The sequence below is a fragment of the Lycorma delicatula genome, chromosome 2 (assembly GCF_047948215.1).
Source record: "Lycorma delicatula isolate Av1 chromosome 2, ASM4794821v1, whole genome shotgun sequence".
Classification (NCBI taxonomy): domain Eukaryota; kingdom Metazoa; phylum Arthropoda; class Insecta; order Hemiptera; family Fulgoridae; genus Lycorma; species Lycorma delicatula.
The window spans coordinates 47804596-47830947 of NC_134456.1; the positions used below are offsets into that span (position 1 = coordinate 47804596).

General features: G+C 28.9%; 1 protein-coding gene across 4 annotated transcripts in view; it reads right to left on the minus strand.

Moving 5' to 3' along the window:
• The window catches only part of LOC142318776 (coiled-coil domain-containing protein AGAP005037), a 1329051-nt gene that overhangs the window by 121469 nt on the left and 1181230 nt on the right, over nt 1-26352 (minus strand). For 2 of the 4 annotated variants that reach the window (XM_075355235.1, XM_075355234.1), the window contains 4 exons: nt 23027-23174; nt 16044-16206; nt 4607-4714; nt 513-563 (listed from right to left, as the gene is read on the minus strand). In XM_075355235.1, the coding sequence (XP_075211350.1) occupies nt 513-563; nt 4607-4714; nt 16044-16206; nt 23027-23174 (470 nt within the window). The remainder of the gene's footprint in view (nt 1-512; nt 564-4606; nt 4715-16043; nt 16207-23026; nt 23175-26352) is intronic. The other 2 variants (XM_075355237.1, XM_075355236.1) reach the window with 2 other exon arrangements.

Below are 26352 nucleotides of genomic sequence, written 5' to 3' on the forward strand. Positions count from 1 at the left end.
GGGTTGAATAAGATCAAACACCATTAGAAAATATTTTAGCTATTTAAGGGACATTAAATTATACAAAAAAATTTACCTACCCTTTGAATAAAACTTTACAGACCTCTAGATCCCATATCTCCCTGTCCCTTGACCAAAACTGAATGCACCAATACCCCACAAACAGAAATCATCATGCTTTCATTCAAATTGGTTTACTCAATCTGGAGATATCAAGCAAAAAACAGATCAATATACATACATATATCCTTTCATAATTTTTTAATGTTAAAATTACTACTGTTTTTATTTCTGTTATAAGGGAGTCATGAAACATCAAGATCTAAAAAAACCCTGACATGCAAAATTTGACTTGATTATCATAATTTCCCTTATATAGTACATTAAACAGCTGTGTAGTATAATTAAATAACCAGAAAGTAAAAATGAATAGTGATGAACTTAATATTTAAATATATTGATTATAATATTTCCTAATCGTATTTAATAATGGTTTATTTCATAGAACTCACTTGTGTCGATCTTTTTCAAGTTGGATACCATGGCCTACACAAAATAGGGATCTATATAAAAAAAAAAACAAAACCATTTTATAGAATAATTAAAGTAAACAAAATTATCAAAATTTTTAAAGAACTGTAAGTTACATACTTTAATGGAGTAATCTCTATTATTCTATGAAACAACTAATATCACATAACAGTAACTTATATACTTTACTAAATGATGCCTACCAAAACGTTTTGAACGTTATTAACTGAATAAAGATTGAAGAATACATAATTAATAATTTTAATAAAGAGCTGTCATACAACTGAGTAGCAAACACTAATCGATCTACTAGCTCGTTTTTGCAAACAGTTTAAGTAAGTTTTTTGCAAATAAATGATGCCAACAATATAACATTCACAAATGAAATGAAAAGTTGCAACAACATACAAGGTAGATAACACATTCTACAAATAAGATCTGTATTTAAAAATAAGTGCTGCCCTTCATGCTTCTCAATACAGCCTTTCATGTTAGTATAATTATACATGCACCGCAATAATTTCATTCATAGTAAGATCAAAACCGGTTGAAAATGTTTTCAGTAATTTGTACTGACATGCAAAAGAAGAAATTTAAAAAAAAAATTTATTCGAATAATTTAATATGTACCATTATTATACAGAATCAATCATTTATATTTCAGAATTTAGATGCCCACTTCTTATATTGATATCCATAATTAAATTACAAATATCTGATACACAAACTTATACTGAAATTCAAATTAAACTGATTCAGTTTAGACCAAAATGTGTTATTTAATGTATAAAACTTTTCTACTTAAATTAAAATAAGATTTTCCTTCAAGTAATTGTAGATTTTGTTTTAGAATCTACGGCTTACAACAAAGTAAATTCATTAAGGAACACTGATTCGCTATCCAAATCAATAGTATTCTAACAATATTTATCGATTAATGTACAAGGTCTGTTCAAAAAGTAAACCAAACTATTTTAATTATGTGCCAACGGAGATATTTAGTGATTTGTTAGCAGCAATGTGTCCCACATAACCTCCTCTACAACCACATTTTCTTGGAGGTTTTGCGTTATTGTTACTTAAGTGTTACATGTTTAAGTATTAGTACTAAATGTTAGTAATTTTTGTAATGTGCAATTTTTTGATGATTGAACTTTTGTCTTGATGTCGTAGCCGTAAACCCAGTTTTGTCTCTAGTTATGATCCTTTACATGAATGTTTCATTATCATCAGCTCGTTCAAGGAGTTGCCAGCAATTTTCCACTCAATGTTCTTTCTGCTGTTCGGTCACAAACGAAAAACAATCTTTGTTGCAACTCTATGCATGTTCAATTTTTCAGTTAAAATGTCATGGGATGATCCAATCAAGATGCTAACCCTTTCTACAAGTTCTCTGACAGTCAATTGGCGATTTGCATGCACAGGATTATTGATTTTCTGTACGTGTGTGTCATCAATTGAAGTCGAAGGCCTTCTTGGTCAAGGGACATCTTCAATTGACTGACGACCACTTAAAAAACGTGAAAACAATTCACAGCATTGCATACAATCCAGAGCATCATCTCTGTAAGCTTATTTCAAAACTTGAAAAGTTTGTGTGAAATTTTTCCCCAGTTTCATGCAAAACTTTATGTTGCTCCTGAAAACACACATTACAAAAATCGCACTCAAATAATAATAACATGAAAACTAAATGAGATATCAAAAATCCAAGAACATGTGGTTACAGAAAAGGTTTTGTAGAACACAATGCTGCCAACCGCACATCACTAAATATCTCCATTGGCAGGTAATTAAAAATGTTTGGTTATTTTTCGAAACAAACCTTGTACATACAAAATTCAGAATCTTTATTTTAAGTAAATTATTTTAATACATTCATATGGCACTGTATTGTTGTAATGCATATTATTCAAATATAGTTTTTCTTTTGTTTTGATTTTAATTAAAATCTTTTTTTAACCTACAAAACTGGCTTTCATGGTTCAAATTATCATTGAGAAGCTATCCTGAAATCATCTATAATAATATATTCCCATCATAAATGATGAGGGTCTGGAAGGACCACCAATAATAAGTCCTTAAAACTTGATGGCTTCACAACATCTGGAAAGTTCACAAGCAGCATCATACATAAGGGGCGTTTTATAATTAGAGAAAAATGGCAAAAAGCAGAAAAATTATTTAATAAAATAAACTGAAACTGTCTGTTAAAATGTCGGCTCTACTTGAAATGAGTATTGTGTAAGAACAGTGTGCTATGATAAGATTTTTATTTTCTGAAGATGTGAAACCAGCTGAAATTCTCTACCAGATGTTAAAACAATATGATAAAAAGTGTATTAAGCAGTAAAAATTTTCAGTGGATTGAGTGGATGTGACAAAAAAAGCTCAACCTACACAACAGTCGGTAAAGAAATTCTTTAAAAAAAACATACTTTACCAACTATTTGTGAATAGTGTTTTGCAACTATAAAGGCCCAATTTATTGCAATTATATTGAAGAACAAAATACAATCACCAGTTTATTTGCATCAACTAGCATATCACTGTTGTGACACAAGGAGGAAACATTCAGTTTCTCTCTTAAAAGTGTAAAACTTCTTCTGCATGATACATTCACCCCATCTGCTAAAAAAAAAAACTGTAAGTTATCCAAAAATTGGGTTGGGAGGCATTGCTGCAACCACCTTACAGTTTCAATTTTGCACCATCAGAGGTCTTTTTTTTTTTTGGTCTTTTCAGAGTTTTTACACTGCACCAAGTTTGGCAACAATGAGCAGGTCAGAAACACAATACAATAATGCGATTTAGATACCGAAGTACACAATTCTTTACTACTCAAATAAGAATGCTGATAGAAAGGTGGTACAAGTACCTAAATGTAGCCAGGAATTACGTTTGAAAAATGCATTAGTTTCACTGTCACTGAATAAATAATTATAATAATCTTTCTACAGTCATCTGACTCTAATTACTGAGTGACACTCTTCTTTTACTGAATGGCGTAAGTCTCATTTAACGATTGGTGGTTACCGTAGTTCAACATTTTTTTTACTGAATTTTATTCTACTGTCTCATGCCATGTAATTGGTTTACCCAAGAGTAAAGAAAACCATTTAAGTTTGACATAAATCAAATTCAATGATCAAACCATCAATTTGAAGAATTTAATTTTGGCCTTCAAATCCAATTTAAAAAAATTGTACCACAGTAATGCAACATCATAAAACAACTGCTATAACTAGCCAACTAGAGGTGATTTATAACCATTCATCCACGATTTGGTTTCAAAAACATAAAAGAAGTTTTATATATATATATATATATATTTAATACAGAAAATACTTGTACACTCAATAATGAGAGAAAATTAATTTATAAGCAGTTTGATACCAACCATGTTTATAATTACTTCTAAACATTAAAAAAAATTGTTTATCAATATAAAACTTACAAAAGCAAAAATAATTATATAATTCCTTTTAAACTTGTATTTAATGTGAACATATGCCCATAAATAAACATGCATGTTACACCAAATTGATGATGACAATGATAACACGAGTCGAAATCAAGATGAATATTACTGGTCACATAAAAAAAATTGACAAAATATTAAACGATAATTAAAAGGAAACTTGGCAGTTAAAGTTAAATAAACATTTCTATTAATACAAGCAATAATTATTACTTCAAGCAATATTAAGGATTTTTCAAATTAAACTGAAAAATCTTTGACACAAGCCCTTTCTTAAAAAAAACAAAAAAAAAAAAACAAAAAACAAAATGAATAATTCTATCCTAACAAGACATAATATTAAAATAATAAAATATTGTATTATTAGTGTATGACTTATAAAATTTTAAAATCTAATTATCATGCAAATCTTTTGGTTAAATGTTTGTGGAATATTAATTATCTCAATATATATAAGTAATACCTTGATAAAATATAGCTCATACATTTTATGGAAAAGTTATTATATGCAATGATGCAATAATTATACATGTTAAACATAAATATGTTTAAATGATATGAGAACATGCCAACGTAGAGAAGCAAATAAGGTACCTGGTTGTATCATATGTGGGGTGTACAGGTGGGCCAGGAAACTGACCCCTTGGTACAGGTAGCTTCACTCCATATAAGCTGTATGATTCATCTATCAGTTCCGTGTCACTGTAATAAATACAATGTGATTATGAAGAACTTACTACCTTAAAAAAATATTACCTGAGAAACTCCCTACCCAAGGGAATATTAGTAATATAATTAACATCAGTCATAAGCACAATAACTTCAGTTAATCGTGGAGACACAGAACAAATTCAACATTATCAAATGAATCAATAACATCATTCAATTCTAAATGTTTCAAAAACTACAGTTGTTTACAATCTAGTTTCATAAGGCTCTTAGATAGTATGACCATGAGGAGAAAAATCCAGAGGTGATTACAAATCATTTTGGTCACAAGTAAATAAAAATATACAGCTCAGTGTATTATAAATATATATATATATATATATATATATATATATATATATATATATATCCAAAAAAATTACAATGAATTGCAAACCATACTGTAAGAGCCTTGCAGATAACATTTCTTCTGCTCAAAAAACAAAAATTTCTGTAATATAAATAAACTTGTTTTTAACAAAATGATACTGACATCAAAAAAAGTAACACACTACATTTCTATTATCAAAATCTGTTATTAATATAATTTTGTTTTAAAAAAATACATGTAAAATATATGTAACAGACAATAGATATACAATAATAGATAATAAACAATGTTTAAATGTTCAGTATAATAAGCAAAAAATAGAAACATTTGTTAAAAAAACTCTTAACGGCCCAATTTCATTGTGTAATAAATGAAATTGGGCTGGTAAGAGTTTTGTAACAAATTTTTCTATTTTTTTTCTTATTATATGGAACACTTAAAACATTGTTTATTATCAATTATTGATTGTATATTTATTGTCTGTTACATATATTTAACGTGTATTTTTTTTTTAACAAAATTCTAAATTAATAACAGATTTTGATAATAGAAATGTAGTGATTTACCTTTTTTGATACCAATACCACTTTGTTAAAAACAGTTTTATTTATATTAGAGGTTTTTGTTTTTTGAGGAGAAGAAATGATATCTGCGTGACTTTTCCCATACGGTTTACAATTTCATTGTAATTTTTCACAATATCACTGCATTTTGTTAGATTATTCTTTTATTTTTTTTTATGAATTACTGATTGTTATCTTATGGATTTATAATTAAAATTTATTGCCTTTCTAAAACAAATATACATTTTTTGGATTTCTTGGCCAATTTTTTTTGTTGATAATCACATCATTCTTTTTGTACCATACTTTTCCTTTTTTAATAAAAGTTGCATAATAACTTTCATGAATCGAAGATCCTTGATGTAATATTGCACTTATTACTTTGCAAGTGTAATCCTCAATTTTTATCCTATCCGTGGACACACGTTTTATATAACTATTAATTGAACTTTTTTTTATTTCTCCATCAATTAGTTCAAATAGTTCTAACAGTAGAATAAAAATTTTACCAATCGAATTTATTTCTGTTTTATGTAACAAATCTTTGTTGCCACATTTGTAGCACTATCCTACTGTTCGTGTTTTTTGTGTTTTATTAGCAGCTGTAATCTCTTGTAAACTAATAGTTTTATTTTTTTTTTTAATGAAATGATGTGAATTAAAAAATGTTCCATCTTCAGAACTTTCATTTACATAAGAGCATTTACTATTAAAACAAGCAGTAGTATATTTTCTTTTAAATGCTATTATTTCAAGTACATTATCAAGTTTTTGTATGCTACCTAGTACTAACACCTAGAAGTGCAATTCTTAAACCCACCTTTTTGAGAAAAAACTGACATATTTGTGTCGTGAGGTTCATCAAATGGAAGAAAAATCATCTAACAAAATTCAATTTCATAGTTTTCGATACAAATACAATTCGATTTTCGTATTTTTTGTAAGTATTCTTTCTTTATTAGAAATCTAACTGAACTGAAATATAATGTTTTCATGCTTATTTTTCCCCCTATTTTCAATTCACTTTTTTATTAGGTCATGTTTTAGAACTGTAAACATAGTTCGTTGACTTCACCGTGCCATCCAGTTCTGTGGACTCTTATTGGCGAAGTTCTAAAGAACTTGTTAATTATATATTACAACAAAAGAAAAACAGACTTTGGACAATTTTAATTTGATAACTTAATCTAAAACAAATATAATACAGAATGCTTCAATATATTGAAGCAAAAGTAAAGTAAAGTAAAATTAAATTTTCAGCTAACTGTTTGTTACTAAATGCAATATTTATGTGTGTATGTGTGTTAACACTTTTTATCTCAGATTTTGATTTTGATTTCAAATTTGGATTGAGCATCGTTAGAGGATTACAAAAATACACAAATGGCCGCAATTGGCTGTTGGGTTCACCTCAAAGCAGCCACAAAAATTAAAATTTTCTAATAATCATCAAAATAAAACATGCCATAAAACCACCAAAACACAAGATAAATAAATTATATTAACTTAGCAAATAAGTGTAAGTAGAAGTTAGAGATAATAACTTTGTCAGAAATGATTTCATAATTGAGAGAATAGTAATAATAATTGGAAAGTTAATTCAGGAAAATTTAACTAAACCTTTTATTTATAACTGTTTTATTTTTGGTCAACATCTAAAAACTTCAAAGCAGGATTTAATTTCTTTATTGTGAAAGATCAATAAAAAAAAATAAATAAAATAAACCAACAGTAACAAATGTTTATTAATAAGTAAAAAAAAGTTACCATATATATATATATTAACTAAAATTAGTATAGAATAAAACCGCAAATGATTAAAGATCTATTGGATTCGTAAGTGAGATAATTACAGTCTAATGACATTCTAATATTCAAATTATTTTATTTATACACTAAAGAAAATTTATTAAAATATTTGAGTTAACTTATCCAAAATATAAAAATTAGATTAGAAAAACTCTACTGGCTTTATTTTTATATGAATATATTTTTACTTCCTTGTACGAAGCAAAGGAAGTATTGTAATCGCAAAAAATTTAGTTTTTCAGATTATCCATTTTGACCATCCCTGAATCCATTTTGACTAATTTCGATGCGACATCTAAGCATACGTACTTACATATTTATCTTGCATAACTTAAAAATGATTAGCCATAGAATGTTGAAATATTGGATTTAGGACTGTTGTAGCATTTAGTTGTACACCTCCCCTTTTAACTGTAATCATCTGGACCAAAAGTGTTCAAAAAAGCCCAAAATCCAAAAACATTTGGATTTTAAACTTTTTCTTAACTGCAGTAATAAGCCCTCATTGAAAGGTTTTCAATGATATATCATAAGTAGAACTTATTTTCATTGGTTCCAGTCATAGCCAAATAAAATTTTAATTAATGAAATATTTTGATCTTACAAGGGGAAGGCACATCAATTCAAATGCGACTTCATTTCCTTTTTTTAATTTAAATATATTGATTTATGAATAATTATTAACCTTTAATTGTAAAAAGATTTTTATGATAAATTGTAAATTTTTTACGATAAATATTAAAAAAAAATATCAGAAGTTATTAATGAAATAAAATTTTTATGAACTTTTCATTTAAAGAAAATGTATATATGTAATTTAATAGGCGTGTACAAGGAAATTATGTGGTGTCCACATCAGATTTTTATAAGGGTATATGTGAATTCAATGAATCTTAGATCAGGTTTGGTAGCAGTCTGTCTCTTCATGTAACTTCTCTGCATTGCTTTTCTAATTTTTATCTACACTACAATTTCTCGCTTCTTTGTTTCTTGTGAATAACTTTCATACAAGCACCAATTTTTTAGGTTATAGAATTTTTTTCATATAAGAAAAAACTAAAATATTACAAATATACTTTAAAAAGTAAGTAAATAAAAAGACTTTAAAAAAAATCACTAATAGTATAATAATCCATTTGTTTATTCTTCTTTAAATTTAACTTTTTGATGTCAGACCAAATTAAGAATTTGTGGTTAATAGTTGTTCATGTTTAATTTTAACAAAATTAGAAGTTTAAATTTAAAAAAGAATTGAAGAAAAAGTATTTAACTTTTAATTTTTTATTTAACTTCTTTTAAAATACTTTTTTTAAGTTTATTCTATGAACAAAATTTTTCTTAATCCCTTATTTAATTGTCAATTTTAGTTTTCATGTATTACTTTGATTAACAAAAGTTTACTCTATGATTGTGTTATAAGAGAGGTTAAGATGTAAAAACAGTAACATTTAAATTGCAATGCAAATGAAATTGAGAGCTTAAAACGAATAGTAAAATGACAACCAGCACTAAGTCAAATGACTGCTGGTGACAGTTTGGCATTTTACACCAGTAATCAGATTTTCTTATACAGTTAGTGATATGTTAAATAAATAATTTTACGATGTATTATTCTATTAACAAATTGACTTACAACTTCTACTTACAACTATAAATAAACCGATAATTTAACGATTGCTAATCCTTCTATATAAAATGAATGTAACCTCGATTTATTTAACCATAGGTGATATTAGGCCTACATTAACAAGTAGACTGTAACATTTTATAATAGGCCTGAAGCAAAATTAATACAAAAACAATACAATGCCTTGACATACAAAACTATAAAAACAATCGTACCACCTACTTTTTAATAAAATACAATGGTATCTCTCATCTAACACAATATTTTTATAATAACAAAAAAATGTATTTGCAAATAAATGTAATGAAATGAGTATGCTAGTAAATACTTGTTCACACTGTTCCTTTGTTGTACTGAACTTTAACAGAAAGGTTCAATAAATCTACAAGCTGAATTAAAATCCTCTTTGAATAACCTATGTTGACAATCATTTTATTTCGGTTGTTTATTTAATTTTTTGTTTGTCTTTTATTTCTTTACTTGATGATCAATAAAGAAAAAGAAAGAATTAAAAAAAAAGATCATGGACATTTAAATTACTTGAAAAATAATGAAAAATTATATGAATTTAAAAATCATAAATGTACCATTAAACAAAATAATTTTGTCTCAAAACGAATATCTAAACAAAAACTTCATGTAATTTTGTAATTATAAGTTAAGAAAATATCCTTATGTTTTGAGAAAGTCAGCAAATTACATTTTGGTATAATACACGGTGTTAACCCAAATCAAACATTTCAGGGACATGTAGAAAATAAAAGGATTAAACCTTCTCCTAACAGGATAAGTTATAATAAAAACACCTGTTATCCAAGACCTACAATTTAATGAACTGCTTCCTACTTATCATAGTAGTAGTTGGAGTTTTCATAGGTAAATCTAATATGAAAAACTTAAAAGACGTTAAAAATAAAATGTTACCTAAGCATTAAGAAAGTTAACCCTTCTGTAAATCTTGGTTTTAATTACTAAAAAATTGCTTAACAGTTTACGAATAACAAAATTATTCATTTAAATGTTTCATGTAGTGCTCATTGTACATCCACAGAAAGATAGACAATTAGCAAAATTAAAGGAAAGTTTTCACTTGGTCGCCTGAAATCACTGGCTAGTGGTTAATAAATCGTAATTTTAACAATCAATTTTTCACAACTTTGCAAAAGTCTTATTTTTCCATAGCATCATTTCATTTTATGAATAAATAAATGAATGGATGACATATTTTATAAGTATTACGGTTAGAATTACAAGTGCTGAAGTAATTAATCTAAAAAAAAAACATGGTTTCAGGTTATCTTTATGAAAGTTTCTAAAATGAAAATCCTAAGAAAAAGAAAATTAAATAACAGTAGTACAACTTGAATTATGTAGATCAATGAGGATAAAAATTTGAATTCAGGATGTAAATTGTAATACAATCTGTAAGTATGTAAACTGTTTAATACAAACAAAGAGAAGTAAACAAAAATCCAAAGCTTCATTTTAACAATTTTATTATTATAAATTTTATCAGCAGGAAAAAGGATCAACCTAGTTAATATTTGTAAGAAGTTATTGTATTTACAATTGTATTCAGAAGGAAGTAAGTAATAAAAACAACATTACTAAAAATATTTGTCATAATCAAAACAATCGTTTCAACTTAAATCAGTAACATTAAAAAGCTAATGCATACAAATATACAGAGTGGCACAGAGAAACAGGAAAATTAATTAGAAAAAATTAGTAAAGTTACTAAACTTTATTCGATGTTGAAAATATGTTCTACAAGAGTGCAAATTTCAATATACATTACTTTTTAAAATTGCTTCACGAAAGTACTGTCCATTTTTGCGTAGACATTCAGTAAGTCAATTCTAAAAATTTTGCATAACATGGCACAATGTATTCTTCAGGATGTTGGCAATTTCCTCTTCAATCTGTGTTTTGAGCCAGACAAGGTTTCTTGGTCTAGTCTGGTACACAACACTCTTCAGATGTCCCCATAAAAAGAAGTCGCAGACTGAAAGGTCTGGAGACGAATGCAGTCAAGCGATGTTAACAGTCTTTGAAATTATGTGATCCCAAACAAGCATCTCACAGTAGCCATAGACTGTTGGGCAGTGTGTGAGGTGACTCTGTCCTGTTGAAACCAAGTTTGCTGAAGGTGAAGATGAATGATGCCTAGGAGCAAAAAATGTCTCTAGCATGTCGACATAATGTTGAGAAGTCACAGTGACAGCAGAGCCCCCTTTATCTTCAAAGAAGTAAGGACCCACTGACATGAAATTGCACACCATTTAGTAAGTTTAGCACTGTGTAATGGACACTGATAAAGTTGAGCAGAATTTGTGCCCAATAACAGAAGTTCTACTTAATCACATGTCCACTTAAGTGAAAATGGACTTCATCTGACATCCAAAGATTTTCAATAAATTTAACATTCTCACTGATTTTAGACAACAGTTTTTCACAAAGTTGCAGATGCAATACACAATTGTTAGGTTTCAATAACTTATGAACAATTTGAATTTTGTAAGGAATTTGAATTTTTAAAAATTAAAATTTTTCAGGTAATGCAGTATTCTTTGCAAGCTCTGACGTCCAAGCTCTAATAACGAGGCAATTTTCTGCACCGAACAATGAGTACTCATTACCACTCACAGCTTTCATGGCATCAATGTTTTCTGGTGTAAGTATAGTCAATACAAGCCCACTAGATTTTTTTTCAAAGCCGAACCAGTCTCTTCAAAGTTACAAACCCAAGTTTTAATGGCGTGTGAAAGAGAAACTTAACAGCAGGGCGGGATCTCATAGTGTCACTAAAACACTCTCTGTGCGGCTGTCACCCTGTTGGTAAAATGCCCTTATGGCAACAGCATGCTCTACACCATTCCACTGCTCCATCACAACTAAATGTCCATTACTGCTTTACAGTTTAATGTCTTTCTCCCACTTATGGTATACCTACAGTGGTACCAACATCATATTCAAAATTTCCTGTTTTTGCCACTCTGTATATAAACAACAGGAAAGATATTAAAATTTCCAATTTTTAACTGGATTTACCCCAGTTACAGAAACTGTAAATTTTCTATTATTATTCCTTTAAGCAAGTGTAAATTCTGCTGGTGTTTAAAAAGCTCAGCATAAAAACACAGAAATCATAATTAATTTGAACAATACATATCTATTGATAAAAAACCAAAGAATCAACAATAATAGTAGAAAAAGAGAATGAAATGATTTTTATTGAGTTTTAATAAATATACAATTCTTGTCAAAACAGAATAGAAACACATATTAATATAAATAACCGACTCACTATTTAATAGATTAAGAAACAAAAATAATTCTATTTTCTGTTACAAATGCGTATCATCAAATTATTTATAAAAAATGTAAGTATCCCAAAAATAAACCTTTACCAAAATATCATTAGAAAAAAATAAAAGGACAAAGTTTTATTAGAAGGGGAAAAACTTGCTTTACGTATTTAATTGATATGGTGAATAAAAGTGATGAAGCGTACTGCTACATGTGCATCAGTTTGTGTAAAAGCATTAGCAATCCACTTTGTGTAGAAATTATGGCAAAAGCTTAATTGTATGAGATAAAGTAATTATAACAAATACTGAAACAAAAATAATAAAATAAACAATCGATAAGCTCAAAAATAACACAGAAATATTAGACTGTCGTATCATATAAAAAATTGTAAATTACAAGTAAGTTAGTGTTGTACTGTAGTTTTCTTTTTCCTAATTTCCTTGAGGAAAATAATTAAAGTATTTATGAAAATAATTTAATCTTTTACGTTGTATTAATTTATAAAGTTTGATTAATTTTTCATGAAATACATATACAACTAACAGGAAATATTCTGTAAAAATGAATCATTTTTAATTTTTATGATTAGCCATGATGATGGCAAATCTCAACAGTTCACAAGCTACTATAAGTTACTTGTTTGCATTGATTACATAATAATAACTACATAAATTATTAACTGGCTGATCAGTTGATTTAATAATTAAAAAGCTTCTAGATAAGCTGATCTTAGGTTCTACTCCCGACAACGTGTCATTTTTTTCACTTCATTTTATCTATCTCATTTTCCTCATTAAAATACAAGTAAAACAATGCCAAAGTAAATAAAATAAGATTATTTAACATAACTCATTCCAAAAAAATATGTCAAGTTTTCTGAAATTTAAATGTAGGTTCTATAACAGTGACATAATGATAACAGTGAATGTTAAGCCTCTTGCTAGCCATAGGTGAATAACAATGAGGTTTTGTACATATGTTGCTATGAAGATTGAATTCTAATCATCCAGTACGAATATATCTACGGTGTGATGATTTCAGTCATCATACGATCCACTTCGTTTCTAATCCAGATGGACTTTACCAAAGAAATAAAGTTGAAATGATACAAACTAAAATAAACCACAAATGATACTGTTTTGTATAGTGAAGAAGAATTGTTCGTTATTTTGATAATTTTCCAATTTGGTATTTAAGAAACTTCAAATTTTTTTTTGTACTATTTTTCCAGTACATATGACAGACGATCATATGAATAATATTTTATTTTATTTTCAACTAATTTTCAAGAAAAAGAAGACTCAAATTTTCCTCATATGAATGATTATTAATGTAGTAATTATTTCAAGAACTATTGAAATGACCTTTGATTTTCAAACATATTTATTTTACAGAAGATGTTGTTGGGTACATGTACATATAAATTTCATGCTCTTAAGGTACAATGTTTTATTGAAAAATCACAAAATGATGGGCAGAGAGAAAATGAAGTGAGATAAGGTATTATTTTTCTATATGAATGTTTTTATTTTGATGTTCTGAATATCTGTAAAGTTTGATGAATACTTTTTGGGTCACCTTGTGTGTGTATGTGTGTGTGTGCGCACTTCTTATATCAACCAGGATAAAATAAAATAAATGATTAATTATCTGAATATAAGAATTTTTAAATATGACACTAGTACAAGTCTTAAGTTTAAAAAAAAAAATTAACTACGAGTATATATATATGCCAAATTGCACATAATCATTCTTAGACTGAATAACATCTTACATGTTTAGTCATAAGCCCTGTTACATATAAAAAATAAACTCAACAAAGTAAAAATAAAAGAATACTTTCAAAATTTTAAAATACTGTATAACATATCAGAAACAGCAATATTTACACTAATAAATTAAAATATATATAATAACAATAAGAACTGTGTTTGTATATCCTAGTTTGTTTACTCAAGACCATTAAAACAAAAAAAACAATAATAATGATAATATTCCACATCAGTCAAATTTAGAATAAGATGAAAGTATTATTGAAATTCTCCATAAATTCAACATTCTTACATGAATTGATTACAATAAAAAATAACAACATAAAAAAAGAGAATTTTTCTATAATTTAGCTAAACATTAATAGCATAGATTTAATTCCTATCCAACAGCATCCATGAATAAAAAAAAAAAAAAAAACTGTGAAAGCTTTTGTTCCCATATTGAATTTACAGCAATTTTGTAGTGATTTTATGGAAGAAGACAGATTATTATAAGCATCAGTGGTATAAGAAATACATTCTTACTGCTAAGAGTTGTTCTTAATGACATAAATAATTTTTTTTTTAAATGGTAATCAGATACTGAACGGATTTCATAGTGAAGAGAAAACAATGATAAAAATATTAAACATTTACTTCTACGAAGCCTTTCAAAAGAAATAATGATAAAAAGTTAGAAAAAATTCTGATGGGTAGTTTCAAAATCTTTATTACATTTTTACTGACAGTTATTCACAAAGATTGAAAAGCCAACAAAGAAAGCCTATGATCAATAAAACCAAGGTAATACATTTTATAACACTCCTTGACTGAAGAATAATTTAATTGAGGTTTTGCACGTTTTTGAATGTGATTTTTCTCACTTTATGATTTAAAATATCTAAACATGTTTCTTTCTGCTATCTTTATTTTCATTAACCTAGTTTCTCTGTTAGTGGACTAATTTTAAATGAAAATAAATCATTATTTGGTAAGAATCTTATATTATTTATAAAGCAATAATTAATCAATCATTTTATCTTATTAAAAATGGTCAAAATTCATTCTTCAGATAAATATGTACAAAATTTTATAGCAAAGAAGAATAATAGTGCAACTCTATTTTGCGACTTATAACAAAAGTAAACTCCTAACTGATATTAATACTGTTTTCCCTAAAACATGCTGCTCTCATAATGAACTCTTTTTAACCAGCATACTATATATTACCTACAAATGACCATCATTAAATCATCCATTTTTTTGTGTATTTTCCCAAAATAAATTTTTTCTTGACTTTTTTCATGCAAGTTTTTCTGTATTAAAGACCAAAAATGTGATCTAGATAGGAAAAATGTAATCTTCCTAATACTTCTTTGGGTAGTCTAACCTTTTGTTCTATGTTTATATTTTTAACTCTTGAAGTTATTCAACAATAATTTGTATATATAAATATTTATATTGAATCCTCTTCAAAAACTAAATATCTAATAGTTAAAGTATATCTTCTAACTAAAGAACATATACTTTTTATTTTAGTCTATTGATTTAGTTCATTTTGGTTCTATTTAATTCAGCAAAGCAATATTTTAAATTCTTAAAACAAGGGACTTTTTTAAAATTATGATTGAACTGCTGATAATGTACACTTATTTTGCAATATTCTATTTTCAAGTTCATATTGACCACGATAATCCAGGTACTGAGAAATTCTAAAGTTGTAAAGGGTGAGATTTATTAATACTTTTTAATTATTTAATAATTAAATTATATTTAATTTACTTATTAATAATTCAATATATTTCTAATTGCCATTCTGAGCTCATCGATTATTACTGTATACTCTTTATGAATACCAAAATTCAGTTTATTAATATCTATGCGTACATTAATAATAAAAAAACAATTAAAAAGCTGGAAAAAATCATACCTTGCTTCTTCATCAATGACTGGAGTTATGGACCCAGTTCTTGAACCGTACTGGCTATAATATGGATCTTCATAAGGAGCAGCACCAGAAGACACATAAGGGGCAGGATACACTCTAGCTGGTGCAGTACCTCCTCTTTCTGGTGATGACATATATCCTGCTTCTGAAATATGTGAAACAGAAATTAATAAAATTTATAAGAGCCTCATTTACAATACATACTTATAAGTAGTATTACAGTTAATAACAAAGTAATAAGTTAAGTTACAAATATTTTGGTACTATGGTGACAGAGAATTGTAAGAGCACAATGGAACTAAAAGAAAAGATAGTGATGGTAAAGCAAACTTTTAGTAAGAAGAGGGAATTACTATGTAGTAAGAGTTTGAATTTACATTTGAGTTAGCCAAAATGAAGAGGTTAGTGCTATGTATGGAAATGAAGCATGGACAATGAGGTAGAGGGAGAGAGATTGGATTGAGGCTTTGAGATGTTGATGTGAGGAATGAGGAAGTAATAGACACGAATAAAGAAAAGAACCACTTATGTAGGAAGTACAAAAAAGAATAGACTGGTCAGAAAAAATGGAATTTTGACAACTGCATTGGAAGGGTCAGTAGAAGAAGAAAAGAAGCAAAAAAGAAAAATGAGATTAATAGTTGAGGTGCAGATCGGCATCTGTAAGGGGACAAACAAGAAGGCTTGCGACAGAAGTTAAATTTACAAAATGATGATGAAGGTTAGTTAACAGCAAATAATAAGTGAACAGTTAATAACAATTTAAGTTTTATATTCATTTTTAATTTGAACAGTTTATACATCTATTTTTATCATTTATAAGATTAATGATACCAAATCTGTTCTCGTAATCTAATGGCTTTCAAACACCGTTGATATAATTAGTAGATATAATTTTTTACAGTATACGCAAACCAGTATACTGTTCCATTATAGCATGTCTTCAGATTTTTAAACGAGAGTATTTTTTTTTCAAGGTCTGATCGGTCGAGAATATGAGGTTGCATTCTCATACTGCATGACTCTTCAACGTCTATGGAGGGCAATTCAGAATAAGCGGAGAGGAATGTTTTCATCAGGCATTGTCTTTCTCCATGACAATGCTTGGCTGTAACACTTCAGCTGTAACAAAGAAGCTCCTGCAGTGTTTTCGTTGGGAATTGTTTGATCACCCACCATACAGCCCGGACTTGGCTCCATCCGATTTTCACTTCTTTGCTCACATGAAACGCTAGCTATGAGGACAACATTTTGGCACAGACATCGAGCTGCAGACCAGTGTATAAACATGGCTGAAAACACAGGCAGCTCCGTTTTATGACAAGGGTATTGGAAAGTTGGTACCACGCTACGACAAATGTCTAAATTGGAGTGGCGACTATGTAGAGAAATAGTGTAACTATGTAAGTACTTGTTACAAATAAAAATTTTTTTATTTTGACAGTGGTTTTAATTTCATGACCGATCGGACCTTGAAAAAAATAACCCTTGTATTCTTTGTTTTTGTAACTAATCAATTAAGATTAAAGTAAAAAGATAAATTTAAGGTAGACAAAAAAAAACCATAATTGTAGAAGTAAACTCTAAACAGAAGAAACCAGATGAGTGTAATAAAGCACCTAACAAAAATTAAAATTCTTTTTATTTTTATTTATTTAAGGCACTTAATTGGGATGACTGACTGACTATTAGAGATGAACTTTTATTTTATGCTCATAAAAAAAAAAAACAAAAAAAAACAGGATTAATCTATCAATTAACTTATTTTCTCTTTAACAATTATTTGTATGAACAGTATATTTTATCAAACTGCATTTTTCTGAGATATCTCATACACATAGATAGAGATACACATACATAGAGCAATTTCCAATAAAATCTTAATTAATATTTCAAAAGCGAAATCTTAATTAATATTTCAGATCACTAAAAGTGTGGGTATGTTTTAAGTGGATGAACAAAATTCATCAAATTTCAGTGATCATACTAAGGCAACATTTTAATCAACTATTCATAAACAAAAATCTCCATGCTGAGTTGAAGCTGTGTATATAGCACATTGAATCACAACAGAATTTGTTACTTCAAGCTATCTGAACATTCATTCAGCACTTGAAAAATTAAAGCACTTGAAATATTGCATTTCAGTCAGTTGGCATGTTGATACGCAACCATATATATAAGGCAAGGCAACAGGAAACCACTTTGCTCTCACTTTTCTTAATAAGCATAGAATGGGATGCTTTTTATTTTTGAAAATGTTTGACCTTTTTGGGAGTGATCTATTATTCACATATTGGATCTATTCTATTATATCTATTCATATCATATTGGATCACCCTTACGATTATGAGAAGAACATAACATTGAAAAACCAAGATTGTTTATAATTCATCAAGTGGTGTCAAATAAAAAACAAAATTAAAAGTATATATGTATATTTATTACACGGTTTCATAAAAATGTACATAGAAAATAATAAAAAGAAATATAAGGGTGTTCTGCAAAGTATTGGCCAAACTTAAGGAACTGATTCAGGACATCAGAGTAAACAAAAAGGTTCATGTGGACAAACGAGCACAAAGTTCATCTGGACATAAAATTTTCAAACTTATTTATTTTGAAGAACTTGAGTGCATATAGAGCACATTCATTAATATCTCAATCCATTCTTAAGATATAAATTTATACTGAAAAATAAAAAAATTAAAAATGCCAGACAGAGGGAGAATAAAGTGAGATTAGGCATTTGTTCAAATTAATTTTTTTTTTTATTCTGATATTTTGAATCAGTTCTTCAAGTTTGTCCAGGAGCTCCTAGGACATGTTGTATGTATAACATTAGTAAAGAATCATAGAAATGTCAACAAAAATAAGCTGAACAATTCTTATATGAATTAGTAAATCTGAGTAGAAATACAAAAATAAGAAAAAGTTGTACGATGAAAGACAATAAATTCTTTTCACATCAAAAAAAAAAGAAGAAAGTAAATAGTTATTAAGATAAATAATTTAACCTTTTTGTAATTAAAAAATGTAAAAAGGTTAAATTCATGAATAGATAATAGTCTTTTTTGCATTTCTGCAATAAAAATGTGTATAACTGGATTTGTAGGGACTACTTTCCACAAATACAAGAAATAATAATAATAATATATTTATGATTTTCTACTTTCTTCTTATTATATAACATTTCATTTTTTTGTTTTTGAAGAAATATTTGACTAGCATGGTAAATGAACAGAATACTGAGTAAAAAAAATTACAAGAATACTTTTTATTCTTAACAATGTACTTTGACTTCTTTAAAAATTAAACATTAAGAATTGTGACAGAATTTTTTGTGTTCAATGAATGCCCAAATACAATTTAAGTCTGTAAGATTAATGTGTCAAAGCCATACAACAGAGTTAATTCAGTTAGAAAATTTTGATGTTCTACTGAAAATTAATTCAGGATGTCAACTTGTAAGTGCTTACAAAGTAGTAGTAAGTACTTACTAAGTACTTGTAAATGTATAAGAACAATTATTAGTTGTTAAATTAATAAATATTCTAGTTATATTACATGAAACATATTAATTGATAATGGATAAATTTCGACCAGATAAATAAGAGAATATTTTTTTAATTACTTGATTAATGTAATTATGCAGTGTCCGAAATGTAAATATGTACCAAAATAAAATCATCTGCATCTCAATCAATAAAATATACTGGTTTCTGATACTGTTAGCAGTGAAACTAACATCTGATTTCCATGTTTCACTTTTAACAATACTTTTTATTTCCATAACACTGAAGCTTTTGTTTCCAATGTGTGACAATGATTTTAACAATTGAAGCTCATATTTTTTTTGGTTGAAATGTATTTTTTTTTTTTTTTGTAATTAGAATACAGAATTATTGAAGGAGATGCTTTACCAAGGGATTTCAAACACTGATGTTTCACATCGCATTGCTATAGTAATTTTATAAATAAGTTCTGAGAAACTGGAACTGTTAAAGATGCACTTGAGTTCAAAAGACCTTCTATTCTGGCAGAGAAAAAGTTGGATGGTATTTTTGATAGCATAGCTCAAAGTCTAAAAATATTTATGAGAAAACTAACACAATAATCAGAAATCTCAAGAAGTAGTACAAGCAAAGCACTTATACATTTCAAATACACGTACAAAAAATAATAGCAGCTTGTCAGTTAAACAATACTCTTTTTTCTGTTTAGCCTCCAGAAACACCATAAGATATTACTTCAGAGAATGAATGATGATCGTAAGTATGGGTGTAAATGAACTATAGTCTTGTACTGTATCAGGTCAACCATTTAGAATCAGATGGACACCTTTCTCTGGGGTGCAGATTTATTGCATAATAACTTGTAGGATAACTTATATAATAAGTTAGCCTACTTAAGTTACACAATACTGTTTTTAAACTTGTTGAATGTTGCCAGTGGTTTTTGTTTTTTTTATCTGTGGCGGCTCACGAACAGGCTACGGAACTGCAGCACCCCCTATTTCCACTTGATATTATCAATAACATTTAATATGAATTTTTTTTTTCTTTAATACTTTCTTTATATTTGCATAATATATAATGCTTAAATTTAATGTTAGTAGCCATCCCCCGGTTTATGAAAAAGATACAAAAATCTTTATATGGAACTGTGCACTTTACAGTTCCAGTGATGTGGTGTTTGGCCGTTGTGAACATGTCCATATAGGAAGTTCATGTGAGGTAGAGAGAGCGCTGTTGCTCCTGTAGTGCCGACCCTGCCGTGCTGGTAGAATGTAGTTTTTTTTTACTACATTTCATTACTTTTGTTTTGTTCTTGTTTATTTTCATGCAATAGTTCTTGCGTAGGACTTCATCTATGCCGTTCATTGTTTCTTCTAAATCCTTTTTACTCTCGGCTAGAATTACTATATCATCAGCAAATCGTAGCATCTTTATCTTTTCACCTTGTACTGTTACTCCGAATCTAAATTGTTCTTTAACATCATTAACTGCTAGTTCCATGTAAAGATTAAAAAGTAACGGAGATAGGGAACATCCTTGTCGAACTCCCTTTCTTATTAGGGCTTCTTTCTTATGTTCTTCAATTGTTATTGTTGCTGTTTGGTTCCTGTACATGTTAGCAATTGTTCTTCTATCTCTGTATTTGAACCCTAATTTTTTTAAAATGCTGAACATTTTATTCCAATCTACGTTATCGAAAGCCTTTTCTAGGTCTATAAACGCCAAGTATGTTGGTTTGTTTTTCTTTAATCTTCCTTCTACTATTAATCTGAGGCCTAAAATTGCTTCCCTTGTCCCTATACTTTTCCTGAAACCAAATTGGTCTTCTCCTAACACTTCTTCCACTCTCCTCTCAATTCTTCTGTATAAAATTCTAGTTAAGATTTTTGATGCATGACTAGTTAAACTAATTGTTCTATATTCTTCACATTTATCTGCCCCTGCTTTCTTTGGTATCATAACTATAACACTTTTTTTGAAGTCTGACGGAAATTCCCCTTTTTCATAAATATTACACACCAGTTTGTATAATCTATCAATCGCTTCCTCACCTGCACTGCGCCGTAATTCTACAGGTATTCCGTCTATTCCAGGAGCCTTTCTGCCATTTAAATCTTTTAATGCTCTCTTAAATTCAGATCTCAGTATTGTTTCTCCCATTTCATCCTCCTCAACTTCCTCTTCTTCCTCTATAAAACCATTTTCTAATTCATTTCCTCCGTATAACTCTTCAATATATTCCACCCATCTATCGACTTTACCTTTCATATTATATATTGGTGTACCATCTTTGTTTAACACATTATTAGATTTTAATTTATGTACCCCAAAAATCGGTTTTTTTAATTTACAGAAAACTTTAACCACGGACTTGAAAAGACCCAGAAAAAAATTTTCTGGAGCAGCATGCTAATTTTAGCATGAATCATCACTATTTTTTATAGATAAAAAAGGAGAAGACATTCTCTATGTAAAATTTTTTTTGGATAAAAGTGGTTTCATTTGTCGGGCCACATTAATAGCTAGACAGTCAGGAATGATCTGTAAATAATCCTCATGAGATCTTGGAACAACCATTACAAGACAAAAAAATTAGTATTTGATGTTATATCACAGTACAATGAAATCATTTAGCCTTTCACTGGCCAATTTAATGAGGATGAAAGTACTGGAGCATAATTCAAAAAGATGGAGAAACGGCGTTCACTGCTGCTGTTTCCAAAAGCACATCTGGCTATCAAGATTCGCAGATCTTACATCTACAGATTTTTATTTAAGGGGAACAATGAAAGGATGTGTTTACAATAATGGTCTCATATCCAGGATGAACTGATCATAACATAACTGAATCTTTAAATGCATAACTCCTTTGGTGCTTTGGCGTATATTTTAAAACACAATAAAACATGTTCAGGCATGCCTTTGTCAATTGGTGGTCGTACTAAGCATCTTAAGAATAATAGTTGCTGGAATAAATAAAAGTTCATTCCAGCAAGTATTATTCCAGTTTCTATCGTTGTTATTTGAATAAAATAAATTAAACATTTTTAAACATTAATATACAACTTTATATTGCATCAATCTTTTCATTTCTTTGTAATGACTAATATCATACTGTAATTATGAATGAGAAATGTAGTATGTTATAATTTCATTAGATAAAAAATGAAGGTATTAGAAAGATTCAATAAAGGCAAAATACAGAAGAAAATTGCAACAGATTTTGGTAATAATGAAACAAAAGTTAAAAAAAAAAAATTCCACTAGCTTATATTGTTCAAGTACTCTCTAAACCTTCTTTACATTCCCATTAAATAAAAAAATATCATAATTTTCAGGTTCAGAGATCCACTTTGACTGTGGTTTATTCAACAGATTAATTTAGCGATAACTTTTATTAAAAGTTTTATTAATTTATCATATTTAAATAGTATAATAAAGTATTACCAGAAGGTGGTTTAGGTGCTCCAGTGACAGCAGGAGAATACGTTCTGAGCAAAGGACCACCACGAGGTAATGTAGCAGGACCACCTCCTGGTGGAAATGAGTGCGTCATATAATATGGTTGATGACCTCCTACTGCTGCTTTACTACCCTGCAAAATAATTTGAAAAACCATTATTCCACTATTACAAATAAAAACAAATATTAATCTCAATAACTAATAATTTATCATTTCCAAATATTGTAAAATTAAATAGATTCCTTCAAATAATGCAACCTCCAGTTTCTTACAAAAATACTACAGTATTATGGACTCTACTATCATGTAAGCGTAGGAATGATTACTACATTGTTGTAAATCTCTTGACAAATGTAACGAGCTATTGTAAAAATATGGACAATCTACTGTCATTAAAATTTTAATATATAAAATTACAATGATATATAGTAAAGATTTTTTTTTAATGTCAAGATTATTTTTCGTATAATTTTTACATTTACAAAGGTGGGGTGAAACGTTTTTGCCTCCACAGTAATATTTAAGTTACATAGTCATATCTAAATAAAACCGGTTTTGTGTAATCGTATTGTACCTTCCCTTCATAATACATGGTTGAATACACAAATACTTTCAGTTCCTGCACAGCTGCATTTTGAAATGGCAATATTTAAATATTCATAGAGGAGATAGCAGGAAATCAAAGTTGGCATTTTTTAACATACAATAAGAGCTTAAAACTCCTTACCTTGACATATGCAGTGAATATGAAAGATTGTAACACAATGTTTCCAAGAAGAGAAATCCACAAAACTGTATGGGTGTCTACAGAAGGAAAAACTGAGAATCAAATACAACTGCATTTACTTGTAGATATATAGTAGGCATATGAGTAGTGTGATTAATGTTATATAGTACAAGAGTGCGGAGTTTGGGACAGCTAACTGGCTTTGGTACAGCTCAGGCAAAAAATAGACACTAAGAAAAAGACAACAGCTAGAAAAAAGTTAATGCAACAACGTAACGATACCACATATAGAAAATAAAACTACAAAACACTACGAGTTCCACGAACTCGAGGAACAAGATTTGGATAATACATGTGAAGAAACGGAAATGGCGAAAAATAAATGGGAAAGATTACAAAAACTGGTAAAAGATACTGTTGTGAAGTCTGTGGAAAAAAGAAAAAGAAAAGAAAAATTTGATGCTTTACAGAAGCGTCAAAATGAGATTGTGAAAGGAAGAGAAATGAAACAGACATGGCTTCAGTATACAGAATAACAGGAAGGAGAGCAACCGATGAAGCTCTAAAAGAAGTATATTGAGGAGTAATTAAGCCAACAAGACAGTTTCTCAAGAGATGTAAAAGAGACTATATTGATGAGAAGCTCAAAAGTACTGTGGATAATAGAACAGCTAATAACGCCAGGTAATTCTGCAGAGCTGTGCAATTTTTCAACACTGGATTCTCAGATAGAAATTATGAATAAAGGACAAAAATGGGGACATCATGATAAAAAGAAAATCTGCTTTAAAAGTGCAGAAAGGTATTTTAAATTTTAAGGACCTGTTGATTTATGACCCTGTGGAAAAGAAAGGTAAAGAAGATGTAGCAAAATATTTCCACATCCAGCCACTTGTGATAACACTATCAGAAGAAGAGGTAGAGAGGTCGGTAAATGATCTGAAAAGTAATAAGGCACCAAGCTGTGATGATCCTATGACAGATGTTATTATAAAGAGGAAACATTTAATTAAGGAAATTTATAAAGTAATAGTAAATATACGGGATATCAAATAGATTCCGGAAGAGTGGAAAGAAGTAATAATTGTTCCTATCCATAAAAAGGGGGGGCAAGTAGATGTGCACAAATTACAAAGGTATCTCCTTTTCAAATACATTTATAAAGTATTCTCTAAAGTACACTAATGAGGCTAAATCCTTATAGTGAGTCAATTATAAAAGAAAAACAAGCTGGATTTGTGTAAGGAAAGTCTACAGTTGGAACAGGTTTTCTTACTGCAACAATCAATATCAAAGTATTGGTAATTCAATAAGGAGTTTTCTGCAGGATTCATAGATGTTTAAAAAAGGTACAATAGTTTAGTTAATAATAGCTTATGTGAGAGTAAGGAAAAGCATGGGATACCAAGAAAGTTAAGGCTTGTGTAGTGGAGTCAAAGGCAAGGGTGAAGGTGGATGGAGACATACCTGAAAGTTTACTTATAAACAATGGGGTGAGACAGGGTGATGGCATCTCCCCAATTCTTTTCAATATAGCTGTATAAAAGAGGTGTAAAATTGGGAGAAGACTTAAAAATACTGGCTTCAATGAGAAGAAACTAAAATAGTTCATTTTGGAAGGAAAGTAACTTGAGACAGAAACACTAATTACAAAATGGCAAATGTGACAGTAGAGTTTGTAAATAGGTTTAAGTACCTTGGTCTAGTTATCAATAATACAAATTTAGAAGGTGAAGAGGAACAGTCTAGGTTAGTAAATACCAGTAGATGCCTAAGTGTAAGCAAAATGCTGATGTCTACAAAGTTGTTATCATACGTCAAAAGAAATATAAAAATATTATTCAACCTGTTTTGATGTATGGCAGTGACACATGAGTTATATCAAAGAAAAATGAAAAATATCTAGTAGTATTAGAAAATAAAATATTAAGAAAAATTTCAGGTCCCATTGAAGAAGGAGAACTATGGAGGATAAGAAAAAACAGAGAACTAAGATCGTTATATCAATGGTAAAAACAAGCATGATAAGTTGGTTGGATCATGTGTTAAGAATAACGGAAGGAAAAGGTCTCAATTGAAGTATAGAGGACTACACAAAGGGAAAAAGATCACTGGGCTAGCCAAAATTAAGATGGTATGACCAGGTTGTAAAGGACTTAGACCAACTGGGAGAAGGAGTTCACATGGTGGATGAAAGAGGGATGTGGAGAAGGCTTGTTTACGAGGCAAAGAACTAAGATTTGTAGTGCTCCAGCAGTAATTAAGTAAAATTTTTAAATTTATGAAGGTGTGCTGAAAAACGTTTGCCTCCACTGTAATATTTAAGTTACATCAGTCATATCTGGATACAACCGGTTCTGTGTAATCACATTGTACTCAGATTCATATCTTTTTACAAGATTTAAAAAGCATGGCTACGCTGATGACTGGGTGCTAACAATAAAATGTAGATCATTTGAAGAGTCGGAGGAGGTCCTGTTGGCTGACTTGGAGAAACTGGGAAGGTACTTCTGAAGATGGCACCTCCAACCAAATGCTAGTAAAACAGAGGTGTCATACTTCCATCTGAGTAACAGGTTCGCT